Source organism: Falco cherrug, chromosome 1, assembly GCF_023634085.1.
Source record: "Falco cherrug isolate bFalChe1 chromosome 1, bFalChe1.pri, whole genome shotgun sequence".
NCBI classification, from domain to species: Eukaryota; Metazoa; Chordata; class Aves; order Falconiformes; family Falconidae; genus Falco; species Falco cherrug.
Genome location: NC_073697.1, coordinates 110,441,915 through 110,463,843, shown reverse-complemented (window position 1 = coordinate 110,463,843; position 21,929 = coordinate 110,441,915). Strand labels below are relative to the sequence as shown.

At 38.6% G+C, this 21,929-nt stretch overlaps 1 protein-coding gene across 1 annotated transcript in view; it reads right to left on the bottom strand.

The window, feature by feature from the left end:
* Nucleotides 1–131: 131 nt before the first annotated feature.
* Nucleotides 132–21,929, bottom strand: part of MED13 (mediator complex subunit 13) — a 59,534-nt gene continuing 37,736 nt past the window's right edge. The window contains exons 10-30 of the mRNA XM_027806287.2: nucleotides 21,319–21,535; nucleotides 20,287–20,371; nucleotides 19,795–19,916; nucleotides 18,486–18,576; nucleotides 18,090–18,304; nucleotides 17,342–17,538; nucleotides 15,218–16,134; nucleotides 13,522–13,689; nucleotides 12,151–12,374; nucleotides 11,395–11,584; nucleotides 10,422–10,887; nucleotides 9,534–9,753; nucleotides 8,694–8,885; nucleotides 8,326–8,549; nucleotides 7,726–7,868; nucleotides 7,338–7,496; nucleotides 7,060–7,245; nucleotides 6,722–6,870; nucleotides 6,299–6,472; nucleotides 4,981–5,081; nucleotides 132–4,259 (exon numbers count right to left, since the gene is read on the bottom strand). Coding sequence (XP_027662088.1) covers nucleotides 4,127–4,259; nucleotides 4,981–5,081; nucleotides 6,299–6,472; nucleotides 6,722–6,870; nucleotides 7,060–7,245; nucleotides 7,338–7,496; nucleotides 7,726–7,868; nucleotides 8,326–8,549; nucleotides 8,694–8,885; nucleotides 9,534–9,753; nucleotides 10,422–10,887; nucleotides 11,395–11,584; nucleotides 12,151–12,374; nucleotides 13,522–13,689; nucleotides 15,218–16,134; nucleotides 17,342–17,538; nucleotides 18,090–18,304; nucleotides 18,486–18,576; nucleotides 19,795–19,916; nucleotides 20,287–20,371; nucleotides 21,319–21,535 — 4,573 coding nt within the window. The 3' untranslated portion in view covers nucleotides 132–4,126. The remainder of the gene's footprint in view (nucleotides 4,260–4,980; nucleotides 5,082–6,298; nucleotides 6,473–6,721; nucleotides 6,871–7,059; nucleotides 7,246–7,337; nucleotides 7,497–7,725; nucleotides 7,869–8,325; nucleotides 8,550–8,693; nucleotides 8,886–9,533; nucleotides 9,754–10,421; nucleotides 10,888–11,394; nucleotides 11,585–12,150; nucleotides 12,375–13,521; nucleotides 13,690–15,217; nucleotides 16,135–17,341; nucleotides 17,539–18,089; nucleotides 18,305–18,485; nucleotides 18,577–19,794; nucleotides 19,917–20,286; nucleotides 20,372–21,318; nucleotides 21,536–21,929) is intronic.

Genomic DNA, 21,929 nt, shown 5'->3' with positions numbered 1-21,929 from the left:
CCCCCCCCCGCTTCCGGCGCGCGGGCAGCACGTCATGGCGGCGCACCGGAAGTGAGGTCACGGCGCGTGAGGCGGCCGGGCCGAGGGGAACCGCCCGCCGCCCGCCCGCTGGAAATAAGGCCACACCACAATCAAGGCTTCATGAATAATTTATTCCATTTGAAATTTTTTTAAAAAGTATAAACCTTTTTCATTTCCTCAATCACAATTTGTACAACTCAGTGTTTATGGCATTCGGCAGCAATAGTGTTTGTTCCTTTAATCGCTTTTATTTTCATTTACTTGTTGGGTTTTTTTCCTCCTTGTCATGATAAATACGACGACTTGGCCCATGGCGTGTGGCAGCTGCGTGAGAAGGCAGAACAGCTCCCTCGGAGTGACCCAGCCGTGCCGGGAGGGCGACATGTCCAGTAACGAGGCCGTGGGCTGCGTCGTCCCAACCCGATGGCGCCCCGAGGTCCTCACGTCCAGTTTGCTTGGAAAAACCTAAAGCTAGATTAGTATCGTCCTGAAAAAGTGACCCTGAGGATTGTGGTAGGTCCCAAATCCAGTTTTACTGTAAATTAAGCTTTACTCCACTGAAAAATAAAAAGTACACCCACAAACAATAATTAAGAAAAAACAAAACCAACAAACTTTAAGTATGAATGAAGCATAGCCCTGGGTCCTTTACTTAAAAAATAAAAACAGGAGGGAAAAAAAAAACAAACCACCGCCCTACAAAAAAAAAAATCCAAAACCAAACCAAAACAAAAAACCTTCCCAGCTGGAGGTTGTCGAGACAGTATCATAAAATGTCACCTAATTAATGAATTCTCAAAAGAAACCCAGATCAAAACACTGTTTATGCAGCATTACTATCAAAACAGACTGATATGCTGTTGCCATACTGTTGTGCAGCAAATTATATGGTGCAATAGCATTTTTAAAAACATTTTACTCTTATTTTTGAAAGCTTTAAAATAATGCAACATAATATTTTGATATTACAGTATTAACAAATAGTGCTTGATTAAAGACATCTGCAAGTCTTCATAGCAACACATGAAGTTAAAATTACCATCAGAGGTAAATATAGAAATACAATAATCTGCGCCATAACTGACAGCTAAGTAAGAACATAGCTGAGGATTTAAATATAAATTCATTTATCTTTAATTATTTCAGGAAATGTTAGAAAGATCTAAACGTTACACCTACTTTAAAATGTAAGGGTTGTTTGCAAGTACAATTGGTGGCCTGCTGGTCTAGCAACAGGGTTTTCAGAAATCTAATTAAAATAGTAGAGTCTAAATGGCTTAAATACAGTAATATCTAGGTTAAAATACATATTTTTAATCGGAATGGAAGGATCTCAGATTCTTCTTCCACTGGATACTTAAAAGGAGGTAAACCTCCACAGCTACTTAACAGAGCACTGTCAGGAACTATATTTTCTTGCAAGACCATTTTGAAAAGCTGCAGCTGAAATTTTCAAATATTTAAGCTTGTACTTGCTAAAGAACCCAAGTTACCGGATCGTGACAATTTTACTTAGTAACCAGCTATTATGTGCACTTAAAACAGTTAAATGAAAGTAGATAACAAAAAAGTATGCCTAATGTAAGTAGCTGGCTCCACAGTGCTGGCAGGTTTGATATGTACATTGCCGGCTGTGACTATCGCTCCAGAAATGGCCCTCCTCATCTTTTCTAGTGGTCACAATATTATAATTTAACTGCATTTTGGGGTGGGGGGGGTGGGACGGGAGGGGGACACTGGCAGCTTTCACAGTTGGAGAGTTTCACAGGGAAGGCTGTGGTCCAGGTAACAAAATACAGTTACACCAACACTCAGGCAGCCGATTCACTTACCTTTATGAATACAAGTCAGCTTTAACACAAAGAAAGCCACACCAAAGCCCAGCCCTTGGAACTTGGCTAACTGAGCCAGGGTTAAAAATGACCACTTTGCAACAGAGCTTTAAAAAAAAAAAAAAAAAAAAAAAAAAAATAGGACATATGCTTTAAAAATTCCAGTTTTAGGAGCACTTCTCCACTTCAAAAATCTCAGCCAAATGAGAAAAAACCTCCTGTAAGACAATAACGTGCTGTTTAATCTGCGGTGCGCTACCGTTATCAATATAAAGTAATTGGACAGACCCAGTTTTTAACTCTATTTATCAAAATATGCTGACTTCTGATTGCACTCATGTTATTTTGAAGAAACGACTGAAAATTTTCATCACCAATTGTACAACTTCTTTATACAAAACAAAAAAAGTTGCTGATATTGTATATACACGATGCAATGAGACTGTTTATATGAAAAATTATCTCAGGCAGGTACTTTGCATTTACAAAACATGATTTTCAATAACACAGGAAAGTTTTGTAAATGCAAGCGAATTCTTCCTTGTAGAGGATTAAGAGCGGGTGCACAAATGGATCTTAAAACTTGCTCCTTTAATGTTTTAAACCAGCGAGACAGACAGTATTAAGACCCAGGACATGGGTTATCGCACCAGGCTCATGTGAGCGCTGCAGGAGTTCAGTTTTTAATCTGGCAGTCAGATGAGGAACACAGAAAAATCCTATGCGGTTGCTCTTCAGCACCCGTAGGGGCTATTTTCGAGCAGCATCAGACATTTGGCATGTGCTAGGAGAAAGGAAGGAAACTACTGAGGAAAAAAAAACCGGTTACTGTAGAGGGAGACATTTAGGAAAGCCTTGTGATTTGTCAGTCCCTTCCTTTGGGAGGGCTAAGCCTCCTTGGCACATGCACCAGCCAGAGCCTGAAAAGGGAATATGGGGAAGGCCATACACTGATACTTGGGACCTTCACCACAGTGCCAAAAATACATGAAAAAGGAAAATGTTCAGGGTTTCGTGCTGTTTTTTACTAGTGGAATAAAATCTGAATACCAGAATTCACTGAGAATCTATATACACCACATTTTAGTTAAACACACACCAATCTTAAAGTCAAGATTGACTATTTTTGCATTTGTAAAATGGCTAGAGCTGGGCTAAATCTCAGCCTTACAGGAGGCTTTGGGTAAGATCAGTTTTCTGGGTGTTTCGTCTCAGATTCACATTTTATCACAAATGTGGAAGAAAACAACGCAGTCACCACAGTGCCAAGAATATCTAGGTAACAACAATGCTCAATAGCTATTCTTGTAATATTAAAACTTGTATATTGGAAATAGATCTGAGAATCTAGCCACAGCCCTGAACCATAACACAAACTTCATTTGAAGGGTTTATTCATTTTATTCTCACTACAAGTTAAACCACCTACAATATCACTTATATATTGCCATTGTTACTCTGTAAAGGTGTGATATAAAATGCTGTAAGACCCGGTACCTTTTCAATTTATATAAACACAGTGAACTTCATTACTGTACATGTACTCTGCAACTACAGCTTAGCTGTAAATCCCCCACACACAATGGTATGGACATTAACCCCTCTATCCCCATTAAACTGTACATCAAGACAATACAAATTTACTGTCCCCACCCACCCCTTACAAAAAAATAATACTCTAAAAGCAACCTACTGCAACTTTTAATTAAGACGATTACATATATTTTAGACCAATTGCTTTAAAGCAAGAAGGCAGTATAAACCTTCTAGGAAAATTTTTATAAAAGAGGTTAAGAAATATAAGACAATTTATACATTTAAAAACTTACAATAAATAAGAGATGCAGGCATTTTTGAATACTAGTTACTATAATCCAATACAAGAACATCTTGATGTTCTGAAGCCATAGGTTGAAACTTACTGTTCCTCATGTTTCTTCTCATCTCCATGCTTCTAATATTCATTAACCATGACTGGGTACTATGGCTCATTACTCTTCACAAATACTGTGGCTGGGGAAAAATGGTTAATTTTGCTACTAAAAATGTTATAATACACTTTCTGATCATCATTCTAAAGCGTCCCCCATAGTCAATGACTCAAAGACAGTGGGGCGGTAGGTGCCCCTCTCACAAGTCAAAACAATATTTGCTGGAAGTAACAAGGTTCATACCCCGTCACAAACAACTTGCACTGTGAGAAGAATTATAACTTAGTCCTGCAGTGAAATATCCCTTTTCCTCATTTTTGTCTTGCAAAATTCAGATGAAGATCACAGCATATTCATGATAAAGTTATACAACTGATTCAGCACCACAAAATGAATTGGGAGACACGACCGTCTGTCCTGGGTTGCAGGATCACAGGTTAGCCAGGAGAGTGCATTGTACTGTTCCAGAACAAACCTGAAAAGCAAACAAGCTCCCATCAAGCCAACAGATTTTCTCACCAGTATTTTACAGTCCTGATTTACTATAACCCAGTTTCTTTGGCGTTAAAAACTTAAAATAGGTTTGCCAACATTCTGAAATAACATGCCTTCAGGAGTATTACAAGCAGTTCAAAGCTAAACTTCCTTTCAGTGGAAAACTGTCATTTTAATTGTCTATTCTTAATTAATGTAAAGAGGTTCACGCATTTAAAAAAAAAAAAAAACACCAAAAACCACAAAGCAAAAAATCTGCCATTTTCTCTACAAGATATGTATGTTTACATGAGTCTAGACTCTCGTATTTCAGCATTGCAGTATTTCCACAAGATCGCCATGCAAGATTCTGGCTTAACTATAACTATCTTCCACTCATTTATGCACAGGTTCTGTGTTACACCTCAAACTGTCTTCTAGTCTGAAGAATTCATCATCTTTCAAATATTTTCAGTTGTAATCAACACTGATTAGTTAAAGGAGGGCTTAGAAATGTTTGGTTTTAATTGCACTGTTCTGTGATAAAGCCATTTTTTAATCACTCTAAGCACAGCAATTTAGATTGTCTCTGCGATGTGCTGCTGGTATCCTTAGTACAAAGAAAAAAAATTTACAGCAAGAAAAACAAATAGGTAGCTTCACTGCAGCAGTATTAAAAAAAGAAACGCACAATATTTTTGCAAGTGATCAATCATAAATACCTGAGCACATCAGAAGTTTGATTAGAATCAAGTGGATGGGAGTGTTTACTGTGGAGTAGCTCGTCTGATTGCACTGAAGGCACGTGGAGGTGCAAAGAGGCCTAAGAAAAGGAGGAAGATGCCAGCAGTTACCACCCGATACAACTACAGCATATTTTCTTCCCTCTGTATTGTTGACCTGTACCATGGCAGTCACCTTCTAGTCTCGTGACACACAAGCCAAAACAAATCTTATCCTTATGCCACCAAATAGTTCAGGAATTATCAGAATATAAAGGAATTGCACACAGACCTCTGCTAAAAGCACAGTGCTAGTAGTGTAATGTGTTTTAGAAATTATTCTTTTTTTTAATCCTTTTGCTATATTAAGCGATTATTAAAAAAAAAAATGAAGTGGCCCAAGATGTCTAGTAAAATACAGACTTGGAAGTTCAGTTGCTTTCCATAAGACTGGTCTATTTATATTCCATATATAGAGGCTGCTTAGGGTAAATAATAAATCCTCTATTCAAAAAAATGTCTTAGACAAAAAGTACAGCTGAGCTTAGGCCAAGAGGAACAGCTCATCCAGACACAAATAAGGCTGCGGAAGATATATCTGTATCATTAGAAAATACAGTGTAGTATTAGAGATGCTAATTTAAGTCAAAAGTGAATAATATTAATACAGAAAGTTTCTCTGTATACTAATGTATAGCCTTAGAAGTGCCAAGTACGTTCTGATTGTGCCATAAAAAGATAAGGGGATCAGACAATATCTAGGCAGATGATACAATGGCTATCACTTGGCAACAGCCAACATGGAAAATGTAGCTTTTATGCTTTGGGCAATACATAAAGAGATTTGTTCATTTATTTTTTTTTTAGCCACTGTAACTGATGTATTACATTACACTTGTGTACTTCCCTTTACCACCGGTCCCCACGGGAGTCAAGCATTAACCAGCAATCTGTCTAGAAACTCAAAACTATTCTTACAAAATACTGTAGCACAAAGCCAGGAAGGAGCCCAGACTACCACCACTACCACTACTGTGAAGAAACACACTGAACAGCAGAACCCTTCAGAACGTTTGCTACTTCCACTCATCATTTTTCTTCTCTTAAAAAAAAAAAAAAAGGGGGAACATAAAAAGCCTAAGTGCAAAAGTTTAAACCCCAACCTCTCCTGAAGCAAATGCGGACAATTCCAAGAGACATGCACCAACTTTGTTTTAAATGGAACAAGTTCTCATAACGCCAATCCCTGCACGCCGCACAGCTTTCTATGACAGACGGCCCAGGAAGACGGCCGTACAGCCTGCTGAAGTTACAGTACCTTAAGAAACAAGGGACACTGATTTTGTGCTTGAGGACACGCTGACCAAAACCAGTCAGGCAATGGACCTGCTTTGGCAGTTGACACAAAATAACCAAGGGCCAATGGCTGTTGCAGTATATTTGTTACTTCATCATGAGATTCTGTTGAAAGCAATCGATCTGTACCTTGACCCTGTAAAACAACCGGCAATGGTTTCATATTAGGAGAGCACAAAATTAATAGAAATTGTCTGTAGCTTTCAAAACACAAAGCATTTTGAAATATCCAAGCATTGCATGAATCTTGCCAAGACAATCCAATATCCAATTGCTTCAAAACATTTCATAGGAACCCTTCATTCCACGAAAGGAAATTACCAGATGGAGAAAAACCAAACCAAAACCACACACACCCCGCCTTTATATTTACTCTAATAATTACCTTGCCCATATCACCTCCGTGAGGGTAGTGGGACCCTGGAGAATGTACAGGGGATCCCGTAGGGGATGCAGGAAGAATATTTATAATATCAGGATCAAGATCGTCTCCAGTGTCTAGCAAGTCAAAGATTCCCATTCCATCTGCTCCATCTTGAAAAAGAACAAGACCAGTGAATTTCTATAGTTTCCCTACACACAGGATACAACGCATTTTGAAGTGATTTTCCACATAAATCTTGTGGTTCATTAGAATAAACAGTCTTATTATATGGGAAGCGATGAGGGGTTTTTGGTTGGTTTGTTTTGTTTTTAAAGCAACGATAAATCCAACCTACTGACCATTGTTTGTGTTGAAGGCCAGATCCAAGTTTTCAGTGGTATAAGTTGACGATGCTACTTGCACAGATGCAGATGTGGGAAACACCAGTATATGAGTGCATGATGTGTCCTGGGGGGTGTTGAGCTGAGACGTCTGCATATTTAAAGTGGTGCTGCGTCCAAATACAGAGCCGGTCGATACAGAATCTTTGGAAGAGAAATCAAGTATTTCCTTAGTTTTGCCCAACCCGAACTATTAGATCCCTTGCCAAAAAAAAGGGACAAAGTTTCTCAAATACCTGGCATAATAATGAAGGACCCCTGTGGTTCCATTGCCACCAAACAAGCACTGAGAATGCTGGGAGAGTCTGCAGCAGAGATACCACACATTCTGCACATGTCTTTTAGTCTCTTGCTAAGGGACTGAAGGTTTCGTCGACTCAGCAAACAACTCCAGTCTGAGGATACAAAGAACATTTGTTTGTCTATAAGCAAAGTGCTTGCTGCAAAACATGTATTTTACATATAATAGTGTGTGGTGCAAACCTCACAGCTGTTAATACAGAATATGCAAAGGAACTCTAAAATTATTTAGGTTTTCTTCCAGAAACAGGGACAGACACTTTACATGACTGAAAAATGAAAGCTTCAAATCAAGTTTTAGACTCTAGGAAAAGCTAATGTTACCTTTTAATTCCCCATGTCCTATTCTTCCTAAACGGCCTATTACAACTCTCCATGGCAAAGAGCTCATTTGCACAAGTCCCAAGCACCATTCCCAGAGTTTCTGAAGACCAAGTCTGCGGGCAGAACCCTTTTTCCTGCGAGCTCTAGAATTTAGAAAGAAGGGAAAACAAAGTTAGAACCCATCTGCAACAAGTTTTTATTGCCATGTTTGGAATTTCTTATTTGTATTAACCTGAACATTCACAAGAATATTAGTACTGTACTATATCAGCTGGAGCTTCAGTTTGTTTGTTTGGGTTTTTTTATTTAACCATGTTCTAACACTGATTCAAAAGACAGTGCAGGGCAGGGGGCATACGAACATGCATAAAAAACCCACTGAAGAATCACATGAAACCAAATAACGTTCTTCTTGAAATCTAACTCAAAACAATATACGCATAAATATGGAAAGTATCTATTGGCTTTAGCTACTTTTGCAACGCAGCAACTCTACGAAAAGTCAAGAGTTATTCTTACAGCATCATAAACAAACTAATTCTTCAGCGGAATGAAAGAAGATACACATCCTAAAAAACAATTTAAGAGTTTTGTTCTTACCTGTTTGGTACATCAATATTAATTATGCAAGTTTCTAACTGTTCTCCATAGAGATCTGTACAGGATGCAAGGAGCCATCTTTGATCGTGAGACAAACAGTAGCCTACAAAAAGTACATTATACTTCTGGCCAGCTTCTCCAAAAGTTTCTCCTAGTTCTGTTTGCTTGTCCTTTACAGGAGCCAGTATAAAAGGAGGGGTGTATAGTCGAATACACTCAGGTCTCTGTAAAGATGACAGAACAGACAATGAAGTTTTGCAAAGCAATTATTCCCAAGAAATCTAGTTAGTTAATTTGAAAGATGCCAGTGATTTACTAAACAGGGATATTTATCTGCATATTTACACAGTCAAGTTAATAATACTCACATCAGGGCTCTTAAGAGCAGTTTCCATGGCTAAACCTGGGCCAAAGCCAGTTAATGTTTTCACGTTGGTGGAAGTGGGAAGAGGTCTCCGACACTGAGTAAAAGCTGAAAACGCCAAAGATTTTAAATGCTGAGTGTAAATCTGCCGGTCTTCATGTTTCACAGGTTGTAGAAGGTACTGACATGGGACAATCTAGAACAGATTACAGAGGGGAGGAAAAAAATTTACTGTTTCATCATTGGAGTAGATGGTTTTTGAGATAAAGGAGCATACCCGAATGCTATCTTAGAACTCTACTTCGCAATCAATTTTCTCTGGTTCTTGGATATCTCCTGCCACTTCTTCCAAAGCTACATGGGACTTCAAGCAATTGTTCTCATTGAAATTTTCTTTAGAGAAAAAAATAATTTATTTAGAAGAGAGTCTTAATGATTCCTTTGAAAAGATATCCACTGTTAACTAGTTCTGCAGCTGCTGACCACCTTACTGTTGGGTGTCTATCAGGATGGAGCACTGTCTAAAGCCCAGCAGGTCAGGCTGGCAGTGCAGGTTCCAGTGATGGGACAAGCAGCTTTCCTATGCTTCAGTCATTATTGGAGTGGGCCACTACATTTCCTCTGAAATAAGACTGACTATTTTGGAATCTCCTACAGAATTTGGCTTTGGTTAATAATGCCCAAACTGCTCTAAAAACTATAATCTTAATGATTTAACAGCTGCAGAACTGTAGGGTAATGCTTACACAGCAAATGAAACTTTCACCTCGAGGGCATTATTGCCTCCAAAACACAGTCAAAGCCAAAATAGATACTCAGCATATTTCTATAAATGATGGCTCACCTGCACAGAAATTATATTCTTTATGTTAGAAGGAAGAACCTGAACCATCTCTAAAAAGCAGCGCAGAAGTCCAAGTGTCCACAAACTAGATGAGCTACTGTTCTCATCCTTTTTTTCATATGTAAAAGGATCAATTATGTAAACTACAATTGCAGGTGGATAGGTGATAGCATGTGAATCTCCATCTGTAGGGACTCCAACTTTATCACGATCCATAGTGCTGGAAATGAAATTGTGAGAACAGTTACAACAATTTATTTTTACTTCTAAACTCAGATCAAACTGTCAAATATCAATCTGAAATACCTTTGAGTCAACTGTAAGAAACAGTCTTTTTATTTCATTTTTGTACATGAGCTTATCAACAACTTGGTATCATTTGTCTTTTCTTTGGCATTCTTTATTACAGAAGCTCAACAGCACATAGTTCTATTGCTTCAACTGGGGAACAGGAACATCTACAAGGTCAGTCTCTCCAGCAAGAGCTGGCTTTACTACTATGACGGATACTTTCTGTTGATAACAGAAACCAGAACTTTAAGATGATGCCAGTTATCTATTCCCCACCCCCCAGCCTTAAAATACAGAAGTGAGTAGTTTAGTGAATTTTCTCCCTTTAGAGAGAAAAGAAAAACAGAGAAAGTTTATTTTTGTACCACAGCAGACACTGAGATGCAATTAGAAACTGCAGCTAAGGCTGGAACCAAAGTTCAGTTCCACCATGAATGAACATTCTCCCTAAAAAGCAGCTTGATGCCTAAAAAAGAAATACAGGATTTTTATTGAGGGGACCAGAGTGGCATTAATAGGTCCACATTAATCGAGCTGAGGGTTTGATTATTTTTTTTTTTTTTTAGCCAAAGAAAGTTTGACTCTGCAGTTGATTACCTTTCAGAAACCTCTGGGTGGGGCTGTGCAGGCGCTGAAGCAGTATCTCCAGACATCCCTGCTGTTTGCAGTGTTGGCTGTTGCTGCTGCCCTCCTGTTTGCCCATTTTGGACTGTTGCAGCCTGAGCGGGCAGGGAGGCAGAAGTGGTATTGTTCATACTGCTAAAAGGTGGAAATGAAGAAGGCTTGCTTGTTGGTATCCCGCTGCCTAGGCTGGCAGAAGAGGATGACGGGGCGGTGGTAGTCAGTGTTGAATTAGCTGTAGTAGCTGCAGAAGACATGGCACTGTTTGATGTCACTGCAATAGTACTAGTGGTGGGAGCTGCAGGAGTAGATGATGGAGTGTTTGGATTTGCAGCGCTGGCTGTCACTGGGGGCAAAGCAGAGGCTGGCTGGCTGGAGGGAGTGACCAGATTTGTTTGGGAAAGTAAAGAATTGTCCAAAGGCTGAGAAGCAAGATAAGGACCTAAAACCAGAAAAAAGCATGAATTTTGTACTGCAGCTGGTTTTAAACATACTTCATCTATTAAGTTATAGTTTTAACAGAACAGAGCAAGCCTTTAGCATACATTAAAATTAAAATACCTGCATTACATTTCAAATTCTAGTATTCTCATAAGACTCGTTCAGAAAAATCCAAAAATCAGTTTTAAAAATAATTTTTTTCAGATATGCTGAATTGCTAGAAATCACTGCTTTGGAATCTAAGTCGCCAATACAAAAAGACAACTAAGTCCCTGTCGGGCAGCAATGCTGCTATTCCCTAAAGGTACTGCTAGATGGTAAGAAGCCATTTTAGCACATATCTAAATATATGGGGGTTTTGGACAGCCCCCCACCTCCCCAAGCTTAAAACCAGAAACCTGCAAAAAATAACAAAACTCAATGAATAACTACAGTGATTTCTTTTCCTCTACTGGAATGGAGGAAGTAGTAATCGTATGAAATAAGAAGCACTAAAAAAAATTCATACCCAGCTCATATCTGCAAACTTGAGCATATAGTTTGAGTTTGGAAAATGCTTCATTGTTGGTGTTAGCTGTCTGTGAGAACCATTCTGTGACCAACTTCTCAGAAAGTTTCTTTGAAGCAGTAGGTCCAACTCTCATGATCCCATCAGGCAATAGCTTACAGATAGGTCTGTGCTGACCAAGCCTGCATGACTGCAAAGAAGGTAAAATAGAAGATGCAAGATAAGGAATTTATAAGCCTTAAAAACTGTTAAGAATCACATGAAGGATCATTTATATATAAAAAAAAGCAAGAGAACTTAGTTATGATATTCCAAAGTAACATTTTAATTCTAGAATATTACACCGGTATGAAATATTCTATAGGGACTTTATGATTTATTTTCACGTTTTCCAAAATGCAAGAAAAACGGGTCGATACATCATCTACTCTCATCTTAATCACAATGCAAATAATACGTGTATTTCATTAAATGTAGCTAAAACAATTAAAGTGGCAATACAGAGTTTTACCACTAGGCGGCGTTTATCAGATAAAGACTCTCAAAACGGCTACTACTAAAAGCAACGGTGAGCAGCCTCAACAACCCTGATCTTCCAAGTGCCCATTCCTAAAATCCTTTCCAGCTGATTTCCAAGATAGCATTCTGTGCAAATGTTTGTATCGTCTGAGACAAGCCCGATAAGTAGTTATGAGTATGTATTAGAAACAGTCTTTCAAAAATCCATTTCACTCCTAACTGCCATAAATAATGTACCTCGTATATTGCAGTCAGATCCCTAAAGAAGCTTTTTGCTCCGTTCAGCAGAGCCTCATTCTCGGGGCACACCACAACATAAGCAACATCTCTTTGAGATCCGTAAGGTTCCAACATCAGCCTCTCCCAATACGGCAATGCAAACGGAGACAGCACCAGAAAATCATAATCATATCCCAACAAAAATGTTGGGATTGGCAGTGGTTCCGGGGACTCATCAGTTCCTGGAAAAGCAAGACACATTTTCCAATATATTAAGCAGAAAGCTTAAAATTAACACTCTGCTTCTAGGAAATATGAATAGAAAAAACACTAGTGTTCCCAGCATCTAACAGGAAGTAGCACTGATTATAAATGGAATAGTTCCCATTTTAACAGATACAAATGAAAAACCTGCATGTATGATCCAACCCTCTGTAAAAAAGCATCAGCTAATTATTTTTATTTGAAATCTCTCAGGGCCTCATGAAGAAGCTCCATAGTTGTTTTAATACTTCTATCAGTATATGGACAATTAGGAACAGATCTTTACTGTCCAGGAAGCCTTTCCCACAGAGTCTAAGCAATAGGTGAATTTTTTTTTAAAAAAAAAAAAAAAAAAAAAAAAAGAAAAAGAAGAAGCGGGGGAAGAAATGCAAATAGTCTAAGCAAATACGTAAAGGACCACAGAAGGAAAAAAACTTAAGAACATGCATTTACAATACTCTAAATGTATAATTACCATGTTCTAAATATAGCTACAAAAGAGCTGCTGGTGAAAGGTCACCCTTCTACATAGTGGTAAATCAATCTCATATGCTAATGAAGTCAGTTTAAAGCTTCAGTGCACAAAATTTACCTTGTATCTGTAAATGTGCATCACGTGTTGGCCACTCCAAATATTTATCAGAGACAACACACTGGATAACCTCAGATCTTCAACATAGTTCTGAAACTACTGAGCAATAAAGCACACTTTTTCAAGCATTTAAAAGCTAGTATTTTTTAACTACACTATTTTTAGAGTAATTAAAATGGAGTCATTCTTTTGAGTAAAAAACCAGAACAGAGCAATTACTCTGTTTTCAACATTAAATCCATCTTTGCAATTTCACTCCCTCACTTGGAGAAGTGTCAGGTGTATATAAACAGTGCAATTGAAGATGTTAATTTTAAATACACATATCTTTAATTCATTTACTGTTTTAAGGAATATAAATATTTTCTGTTTTTTCCAAGAGAAGAATTCTCCCCTGTCTAATAGCTCTTGATAGCTTAAGGAAAGGTCAAATGCTGTTTAGAATTCCAATAGGCTGAACAGCATCCAGACACTAAGGTTTGGTGGCCGGATCAAGTAGAGATTAACAGACAGGAGTCTACACAGCCGTTTACCATATGAGCCTCTGCCAGCCATTTTGTGAAACTGTTGCCACGTGAGGGGTCCTTGCACACCCCAGGACCGGACCGTTCGCTTTTTCTGAATTGCGTCCTGAAGAACTGGCTGGAGCGAGAGGAGCATACGAAGGATGTCCTGGGAACACTGCATGCTCACATCCACAACTGAAAGGACAAAAAAAATCGTCAAGGCCTACTGCAACAACAGAATACAGTGAAGCCCTCCACAAACAACCTAGAATCTTAAACAACCTTGATTTTAAACAAAGTCACTCTCTTCTGAAACATCCATGCAGTCCACCCAAAGGCCATGATATAAAATGCTGAGCGCACAGATTTGGAGAGTTCTCTTCCCCTCTCAGCCATGTACAAGAAACACAGACAGATTTTTGGTGGGTTGTTGGTTTTTTTCCCCCCCTGTAGAGTTTTTTTCCCTTGCCTTATCATCTTATGATTTAAACTAAGGGAAAAAACCCTAAAATTAAAAATTAAAAAAACCAAAACCACAAAAAACACCAACAACAAAACAATAACAAAAAAACACACACAAAAAAACCCAAAACCACACACACCAAAAAACAAAAGACAACAAACAAGTTGTTCAATCCTTAAACTACAGGATTTTCCCTCCAAAGAAAGAAGGGTTAGGCAGACTGCCACCCAGTGCTCACTTCACAGAAGTCAAGGGAAGCCTCAAACAGTCACAGCCCATTTCATCAGCTCACCACCACTATGCCATTGAATGTGCAGCGTTTAACAATAAATGGCTGACACAAAATTTGGTGTGGCTATAATTTCACAGCTGTCCATTTAAAAGTATCTTTACATCTTTTTATCCTAAATATCAAGGTCACAGTAACACTAAAACTTTTCCTGGGTGCCTGAAAAAACATTGATTTATGTTTTAAAAGCTTGGGGTTTTAGACTTAATCCTCCACTAATACACAGAAACCTAGCTGTGCTTTGCTGTTAGCCCTCCTCATCCTCATTAACAACTACGAATCGCAGCTAACTGCTATCAAAGTTTCATATTTCACTCTTCACCCTGCTAGAGTTGCTACTTCTAAAGACTGTTATTGAGAAGTACGCAAATACATGCAATAAAGGGTATTCCATGAGACATAATATCATTAGTCAGGCCCTAGAAGAAAAAAAATCCAAGGATCTCTGGCAGATCCAACATACAATGAAGGCTACGATAATGCTTTACTTGCCACACATGCCATTAACTACTGCCCCCTCTTAAGGAAGGGGGAAAAGCCAACTGTATCATAGATCTTGTTTAATTCTGCCACAGTAGCCGTGACAATACAGTCACCATTTGAACCACCTACACTTCCTACGTAGGCTCATTCCACAGAGCCTCTGTAGAAGCAGTCACTAAAAACTGCTTTAAAAGAATAAGCCTAGTGAAGTGTTGTGGACAGCTACTGTGGTCTTACATTACACTTCATGTTAGGAATTTACAACCGATGGTAGCCGACACCTACGCTCTGCTTGGCGCATCGTACCAGCACAGAACGTGAAAGGAACGGTTATTCTGAACAGCACTAAAATAGATTTTTATGCAAGCGTGCAGGTAGAAACAACAGTCTTAAGCGTCCAATATTCACGAAAGAAAAACACAAAGAAAATGAACCCTCAAAAAAAATTCATAGGTGGACAAGTATAAAAATAAGCTGTTTTCACTTACCATTTCTTTTTGACCAGTGGTGCAAGCAAGTAGTTTTCACAAGTGCTTCATCAACTTTCCCTCCTGACATATTGTCCATGAACTGCCGTCCGTGTTCCAAGGCTAAGTAGCAGTCATTGCAACAATCCCTTTCTTCTACACGTACCAGGTTGCTAACTGCACCAACTCTGGGAATGGAGTCTTGATCTGCTGCTCCGAACGGCGAGAACAAGTTGGTGCATTGATCCTGCAGCAACAGTATTAACTCATCGGGCAGTTTCTCAGGTTCTTTCAGTCCTCCACCACCATGTTCAATAGAAGTAGCTCTGAGAGCTTCAAAGCGTTTTTCTGCTTCTTTGCCGCACTCTGTATTACGTCCTAGAATATCCAATTCATCTTCAAGAAACAGTCCAGAACTGTTGCCAAATTTTCTATTCATAACAGCACTGAAACCACAGGTACACCTATACTGGGCCTCTTGCGTTGGATCAGGAATGTAAACTCCAACATCAGCACCTTTGATGTTCATATTGCAAACACATATGCAGCAGCTGTCAAAGTTACAGTCTTTGAAGAGATTCATTACAGACTCTGAGAGGATGAGATTCACGTAAAGACTGTGTGCCTCTGGAATGGAAGGCACAGTTGCAGGTTCAACAGAATTAAGCGGTCTACATGTCGATGGTGTGGAAGCTGGCGAGTATAAATCAGAGTTCTCGTATTTGACTGAACCCTGTGCACTTGCAGGTCCACCAGCTCCACGAGGTGTGCGAGGAGTCCTTGGTGTTCTAGGAGTTGGGAAACGAGGGGTGGAAGGAGAAGGGAGAATTCCAGCTCCGCTGTTACTGGGAGGTGCGCTACTTGGTGGCATCCCAAATGGAGTATGAGTTTGTGGTGTGTATGCAGGGCCATACTCTTGATCCATAGTGCTTCCATCACTAATAGCGGCCACAAGAAGAAGGAAATATTTTAAGTACACAACACACTGGTTTTGAAGTTTAAGTCTCAAGTTTCTGAAGAAGGACCTTCCTAATTAATATTTGCTTTTTTAAACTAGTCTTTCATAATCCACAGCAAGATTTTCATTCCCTAAGGAACTTCAAGAGCATTTGTTCTAAATGACTTTGCAGGACTCCCACTGACAGCACTGTTAAAGAATCTTTCCCAGCCTCCTTTTGTCTTTTCCTTTGCACAAAGCTCCCAGGAAACAAATGTGGTCAGAATAAATTACAAATTCTGTGGCTGTATGGAGTCTAGAGGACACCTTTTTTGTTCATGTTTTATTTACACACTGTGTTGACACATACTAAGAAAATATACCAGATCTATCAACAGCAGATTCAACTGAATCCACAAGGAAAGTATCACCTGGAAACGTCTGACATTTTCTTTCCTAAGCAGCTGAGCATCTCCAAAGACCTATAAGGCTAATGAGACCTGGAAACATACTGCTTCTGAATGACCCTAACAGAAGCAATCTCAGCATTTACTCCAAGATTTAATATTCATATAATTTTATCAATAAATACATAGCCTCCTTGTTGCCTAATCCATTTTTACCAGCTACTAATGCAGATGAGAAAGAGGAATAAGTATTTTCTTTACAAAGAACTGCCAGCAAGACCACTACCAAATGCAGATTACAGAGATGCCCACTGCAATACCACTGTTACCAGGAAATGTCACGCTGGGCATAGCTTCCAATCAATGTTTTCCTAGTCCCAATACAGCCAAGATTACTGCTATTTAAGAAAATAATTTAAGAAACAGAAGCAACACCTACTAAGCCCTTACAGTATCTACAACACCACTGCAAAAACAAAGTCCCAAGTTTACATTTATCTTGACTGTTACCATCTTCATTACTTATTAAAACTGGACTTGCACCATTAAGCTTCCCCAAGAAACCTTTAAATGAGACAACGAATAAAATGTATGCACAGTTAAGAAGCTATTTGAGAACACAGTCTCTTACAGTAAGGTTTAATCACAAGGATTTTTTTAAAGGCTCCTGTCAGTTGTATAAACACAGCATGTCTTTACAAATCTCTCTCATTACAGATTTTTTTAAAAAAATAAATTAGAGGTACTTCCTATCCTGTGGATAACCTTACAAAGCTTAAACATTTGTGGCACAGGTCATACCCATCTTTGATGAATGGCATGGCAGGTCCCGGAGGAAGTAAATCCAACTTTCCCACAGTCCAACTCTGGCGATAAATGCATTCTTCTGGCAGTTTGATGGGAGGAAGACACTGGCTGGGAAGTGTCTTCAGTGGTGCAAACATGGAACAGCCCACCAAAGCTTGACAATTCTCAGGTTTATAAACATAAGAATAATCCTATAAGTTAGATATGGTAAAGCATCAGCATGTAAATTAGATCACTTCAGCAATTAAAATGCTTCTCAAAAAAATGTAAGTTCAAACAGTAAAACAGTAGTTCTTTAATATTAAATCCCAATATACCCACAAAAGACAAAGTTAGATTTATACACACATCATTCACACCCATAGTTCTCTAAAAAGGAACATGCCAACACAAAACTATCAACTACAGTTACTGAAATGCATTCCTTCAGCTTACTGATGGCTAAATAGCAAAATACTATTAGTACTTACTAAAATGTGCATTACCTACCCCAGTATAATGCAAGACACAAGTTAAAAACTATACATAATTCACAGAAGTGTCAGGGTTGGAAGGGACACCTGGAGATCATCTAGTCCAAGCCCCTGGTAAAGCAGGCTCATCTAGAGCAGGTTGCACAGAGTCGCATCCCAGTGGGTTTTGAACGTCTCCGGAGAAGGAGACACAGTTCCTATTCAGGATTAAGTAATAAACTGAACAATAATTATTAGAAATGTTTATCAGAACTATAAGCACTACCTACCTTTATTTCAGCAGGTTTGGGGCTGCAGAAACCCTCATCTACTTCAATTCTGAACTGAGCTCCCACACTAGAGCTATTCCCTTCAAGTACTGTTCCTCCAAGTGTAGTGTCCATACTGCCATATTCCTTATTATTCATGTTCATTGGAGAAAATCCCATAATATGTTGTTCCAATGAAGGTGGAGTCGGATACATTTTATGGAGATCTGCAGTGCCTAATTTCAGATCAGGAGGAGGCTTTAGAGCATGAAAACATTCTGAAGTATTTCGTATTTCCTTTGTCTCAAAACTTCAGTAGGACAAATGAAGCGTATGCTTCCAAATTCCCACAAAATATTAGCAATCAAATGTTTAGCTAGTCTTCTATTTAGGAAAAAAAAAACCAATAAAGCTTACTTATGCATGAGAGTGGGTCTAGATTTCCTGCTTTTGCCTCTTTGCAGTTGGATTTGTCATCAGCGCCATTCACTGTTCTTTTAGATCCAGGCTGAGAAAGAAAAGTAGTATTGTAATAAAATCACTTCAGACATGAACACATGTTCATGCTTCCTGCTAACAGGAAACTTCATGTGCAGTGGACATAAAATGCTGAGACTTTGTGTAACATTTAGAAAAATTAATATAAATCAGAAACCCAATGCTAGTAGTTAAGGTTATGCTTGTCCTCCCTTAATACTTGTAACTCAGAGAATGCTCCCCCATCAAGTCATGATGCTGTTAAAATGAAAGATCAGTTATAAAATAATTCTCAGCCTGTTAGCAGACATGAAAAAAAGAAAGCTCAACAGGGTTGCCCACAATCTATCAGGGGGGGAAAAAAAACCCGCAGACAAAAAAAACCCATACACCCTCCCAATGCCATGCTAACATTACTGATGTTACCACATGAACAGAAACAGAAATGACAGAGAAACATGAATCCTGAAAAAAGAGAGGTGCAGGGAAGAAAAGCTGCTGAAATCAAAAAACAAAGAGATACATTTTACAGTGTTTAGACAGTACTAACATCTATAGAAAATAAGTCTTCGTGTTTAAGAGCAAATACACTTGCTTTATATAATGATTACCTTTGATGGCTGTCAAGATCCTTCACAGCCCTTACTCAGCTACAGCTCCCATTAAAGTTGATGGGCATTTTGTCTGGGTAAGGGGATTTAGGATTAAGCATGGAGCAAAGTACAGTTCAGAAGAGACAACTGATTACAAATAGTATTGAAATAGAAACTAGAAAGATAATGGATTCAGAGCCATCAGAGACTGCAGGAGAAACTGTTCCAAGATAATAGCTGCTGCAATGAAGCAGCTTATTTGGCAGAATGTCCATGTGTTTAAATGCCTCTTCTCTTTCAGAAGTTTTTGTTTTATTTCAGTATTTCCTTTACTGACTAGTTAAACAGAACCTAGACCATCGGAGAAGAGCACTAGTACCACTACTGAATCTGTACAATTATAAATAAAGGTATATTTGAGAAGCATATACTGTCTGGACAGTAAGGATATAGTATTAAAAGTTTGTCTGTATCAAAAATATGATTGTATGAGTCAACTAGAACAAGTATGTCTGCTACAGAGGAGCCACAGCATGCACTTATATGCATGTTTTGCAACCTTGCCTATAAAGGTTAAAAAACAACCAAACCCCAAACCACAAAAAGACTTGCAGTTTTTTGTCTATTAGCTGCCACTAGTTTTGCACATCACTTACTGTTAGTTCATCTTCATCAGAATTGAAGAGATTGTCAAGGTCAGTGTAAGAGACCACTAAGTCTGTTTCATGGAACAGGCTAGTTGATGCAGTGCGAGCATGAGCAGCAATACGTTGGGCATCTATAAAGAAAAACAAACATTACAAAAACATTGGCAATATATATTCATTAAAAAAATAAAGACACCTTAAGGACTATCTCCACAACTGAAGAAAAAAGAAAAGGGGTGAGTGGGGGGGTGGAGAGAATGGTCTCAGTTGCACTCATCCATCTTACACATAAGCAAGGTCCCTTCAATTTCATAACATTTAGATTTTATAGCCAATGTTTATTTGCAAGGTGCAACAAAGATATGTTCCAAGCGGATTCCTAATTCTGAAGGGACAAGGAAATACAAACCAGAAAGTAAAAACTCAGTAGCCTATTAGAATCTATTGCCTGTTCGAGAGATCATTAATATAGCACAATTAAAAGGAAAAAAGTCTCTTTACCTTGCTTGACAGAAGGACTAAATAGAGACATAGCATCCTCTCCTTCGTGGGATAAAACTGTAACACTAGATGTCCCGTCCTCAGTCTATTTAAAAAAAAAAAAAAAAAGGTAGGAAAGTTTGCTTAAATTAATATGTAGGGTGGGAGGCATTTTAGCTCCCTATGGGAATTTTGTACATATCAGAGGTATCAGGTTCTCATTAGCCTTCTGGCTCACAGCAAGGTGTAGTTGGGGGGCTGGTTAGCAGTACTGGCTCAGGAAGAAGGAAGCTTGGGAACTGACAACATGCTAGCAACACGCAGACGAGGAACACACGTAGGAATGTAAATATTAGGTTTTGCATTGGGGATAAGTTTAAAGAGCAAGCTGTGGATTCCTGCTACAACACTTTACTGAAAAAACATTTGGTATCAAATGCTATACATTAACTATACTAGTTTATTGAATGAAACTCTCGATACCAGAAGCGCATATGCACACAACAGTCTTAATAAGCAAGTTTATTTCATACACAAGCTCCCAGTGCAGTTGTTAATTTCTCCTCTTTTGGAGGGCATACTTTTGTTTTAAGTAGAAGCCTCATACAGGTGGTACTGGATGAGTGGTGTTGGGGGCAGGAAATAATTCAATTCACTGTCCGGGCATCTAGTCAAGAGTTCACCTCACCTACACCCAAACCTTCCCACACATCAACAAGGCACTTGCCTTGTTCTTCCTCTGTTCCCCAAGCACCAGCTATCACCCATTTCTACAGAAAGGGTACTGAGCCATACTGATTTTTGTTCTGATCCAGCAGTGTTCTCCCAGTATAAACTATAAAGCCTAATGCAACAGCACCACCAGTGAGCCAAAAAAGTTTCAGGTGTAGTTAGAGGCATGCTGCATAATTTCATGGATCATTTTTGTTAGAATACAAATATATTTTTTTTTATCTACTTTAAATACACAGAGAAGGATTTAAGTTATATTTGGTGACTAAAGCAATTTGTTTTAAACTCATCACTGATTTGTATCCTCACTCCTTTACTCACCTTGTGTTTCTTCCCAGCTTCCCTCTCAATGTTCTGCCTATCTTTTTTACTATCAGGAAATAAGAATTCCACATCACCATCAACAAAGGCATAAGGATCGATTTCAGGTTCCTGGTCAGCATCCGTCGCTACTGCTGCTAGGTATTGGTTTTTACTCTGATACTGTTGCACAAGTTCATCTGAAACCTTTAAAGGTTTCCTACATTGCACCATTAATCTGAACAGAAGAAAAATAAAAATCACAAAATATTATTTGTCATTTATTATGTGGACATATTTCTGCTATCAGCCTTTGCAAGACCAACTTCATCTTCCTTCCCACTTGCTTCCTTTCCACCCCAGCTTCAGAAAACTTTTTGGGAAAAAGATTAAATCATTAGTCATTTAATATAACCTCCTTACACACGTCAGATACAGCAGTGTGATTCATTCTGCCCATCTTTCCTCAAGCACTGTCAATTCAGATAAAGATTAGTAATTTATCCCAGGTCACAGCTGTCATTTATTATAAAGTACAAATGTATTAAAACTATCTATATCCACTAAAAGAAACTCACCATGTTAAAAAAAATTATTCATTGCCATTCTCCATCCATGTCCAAACAAATTAT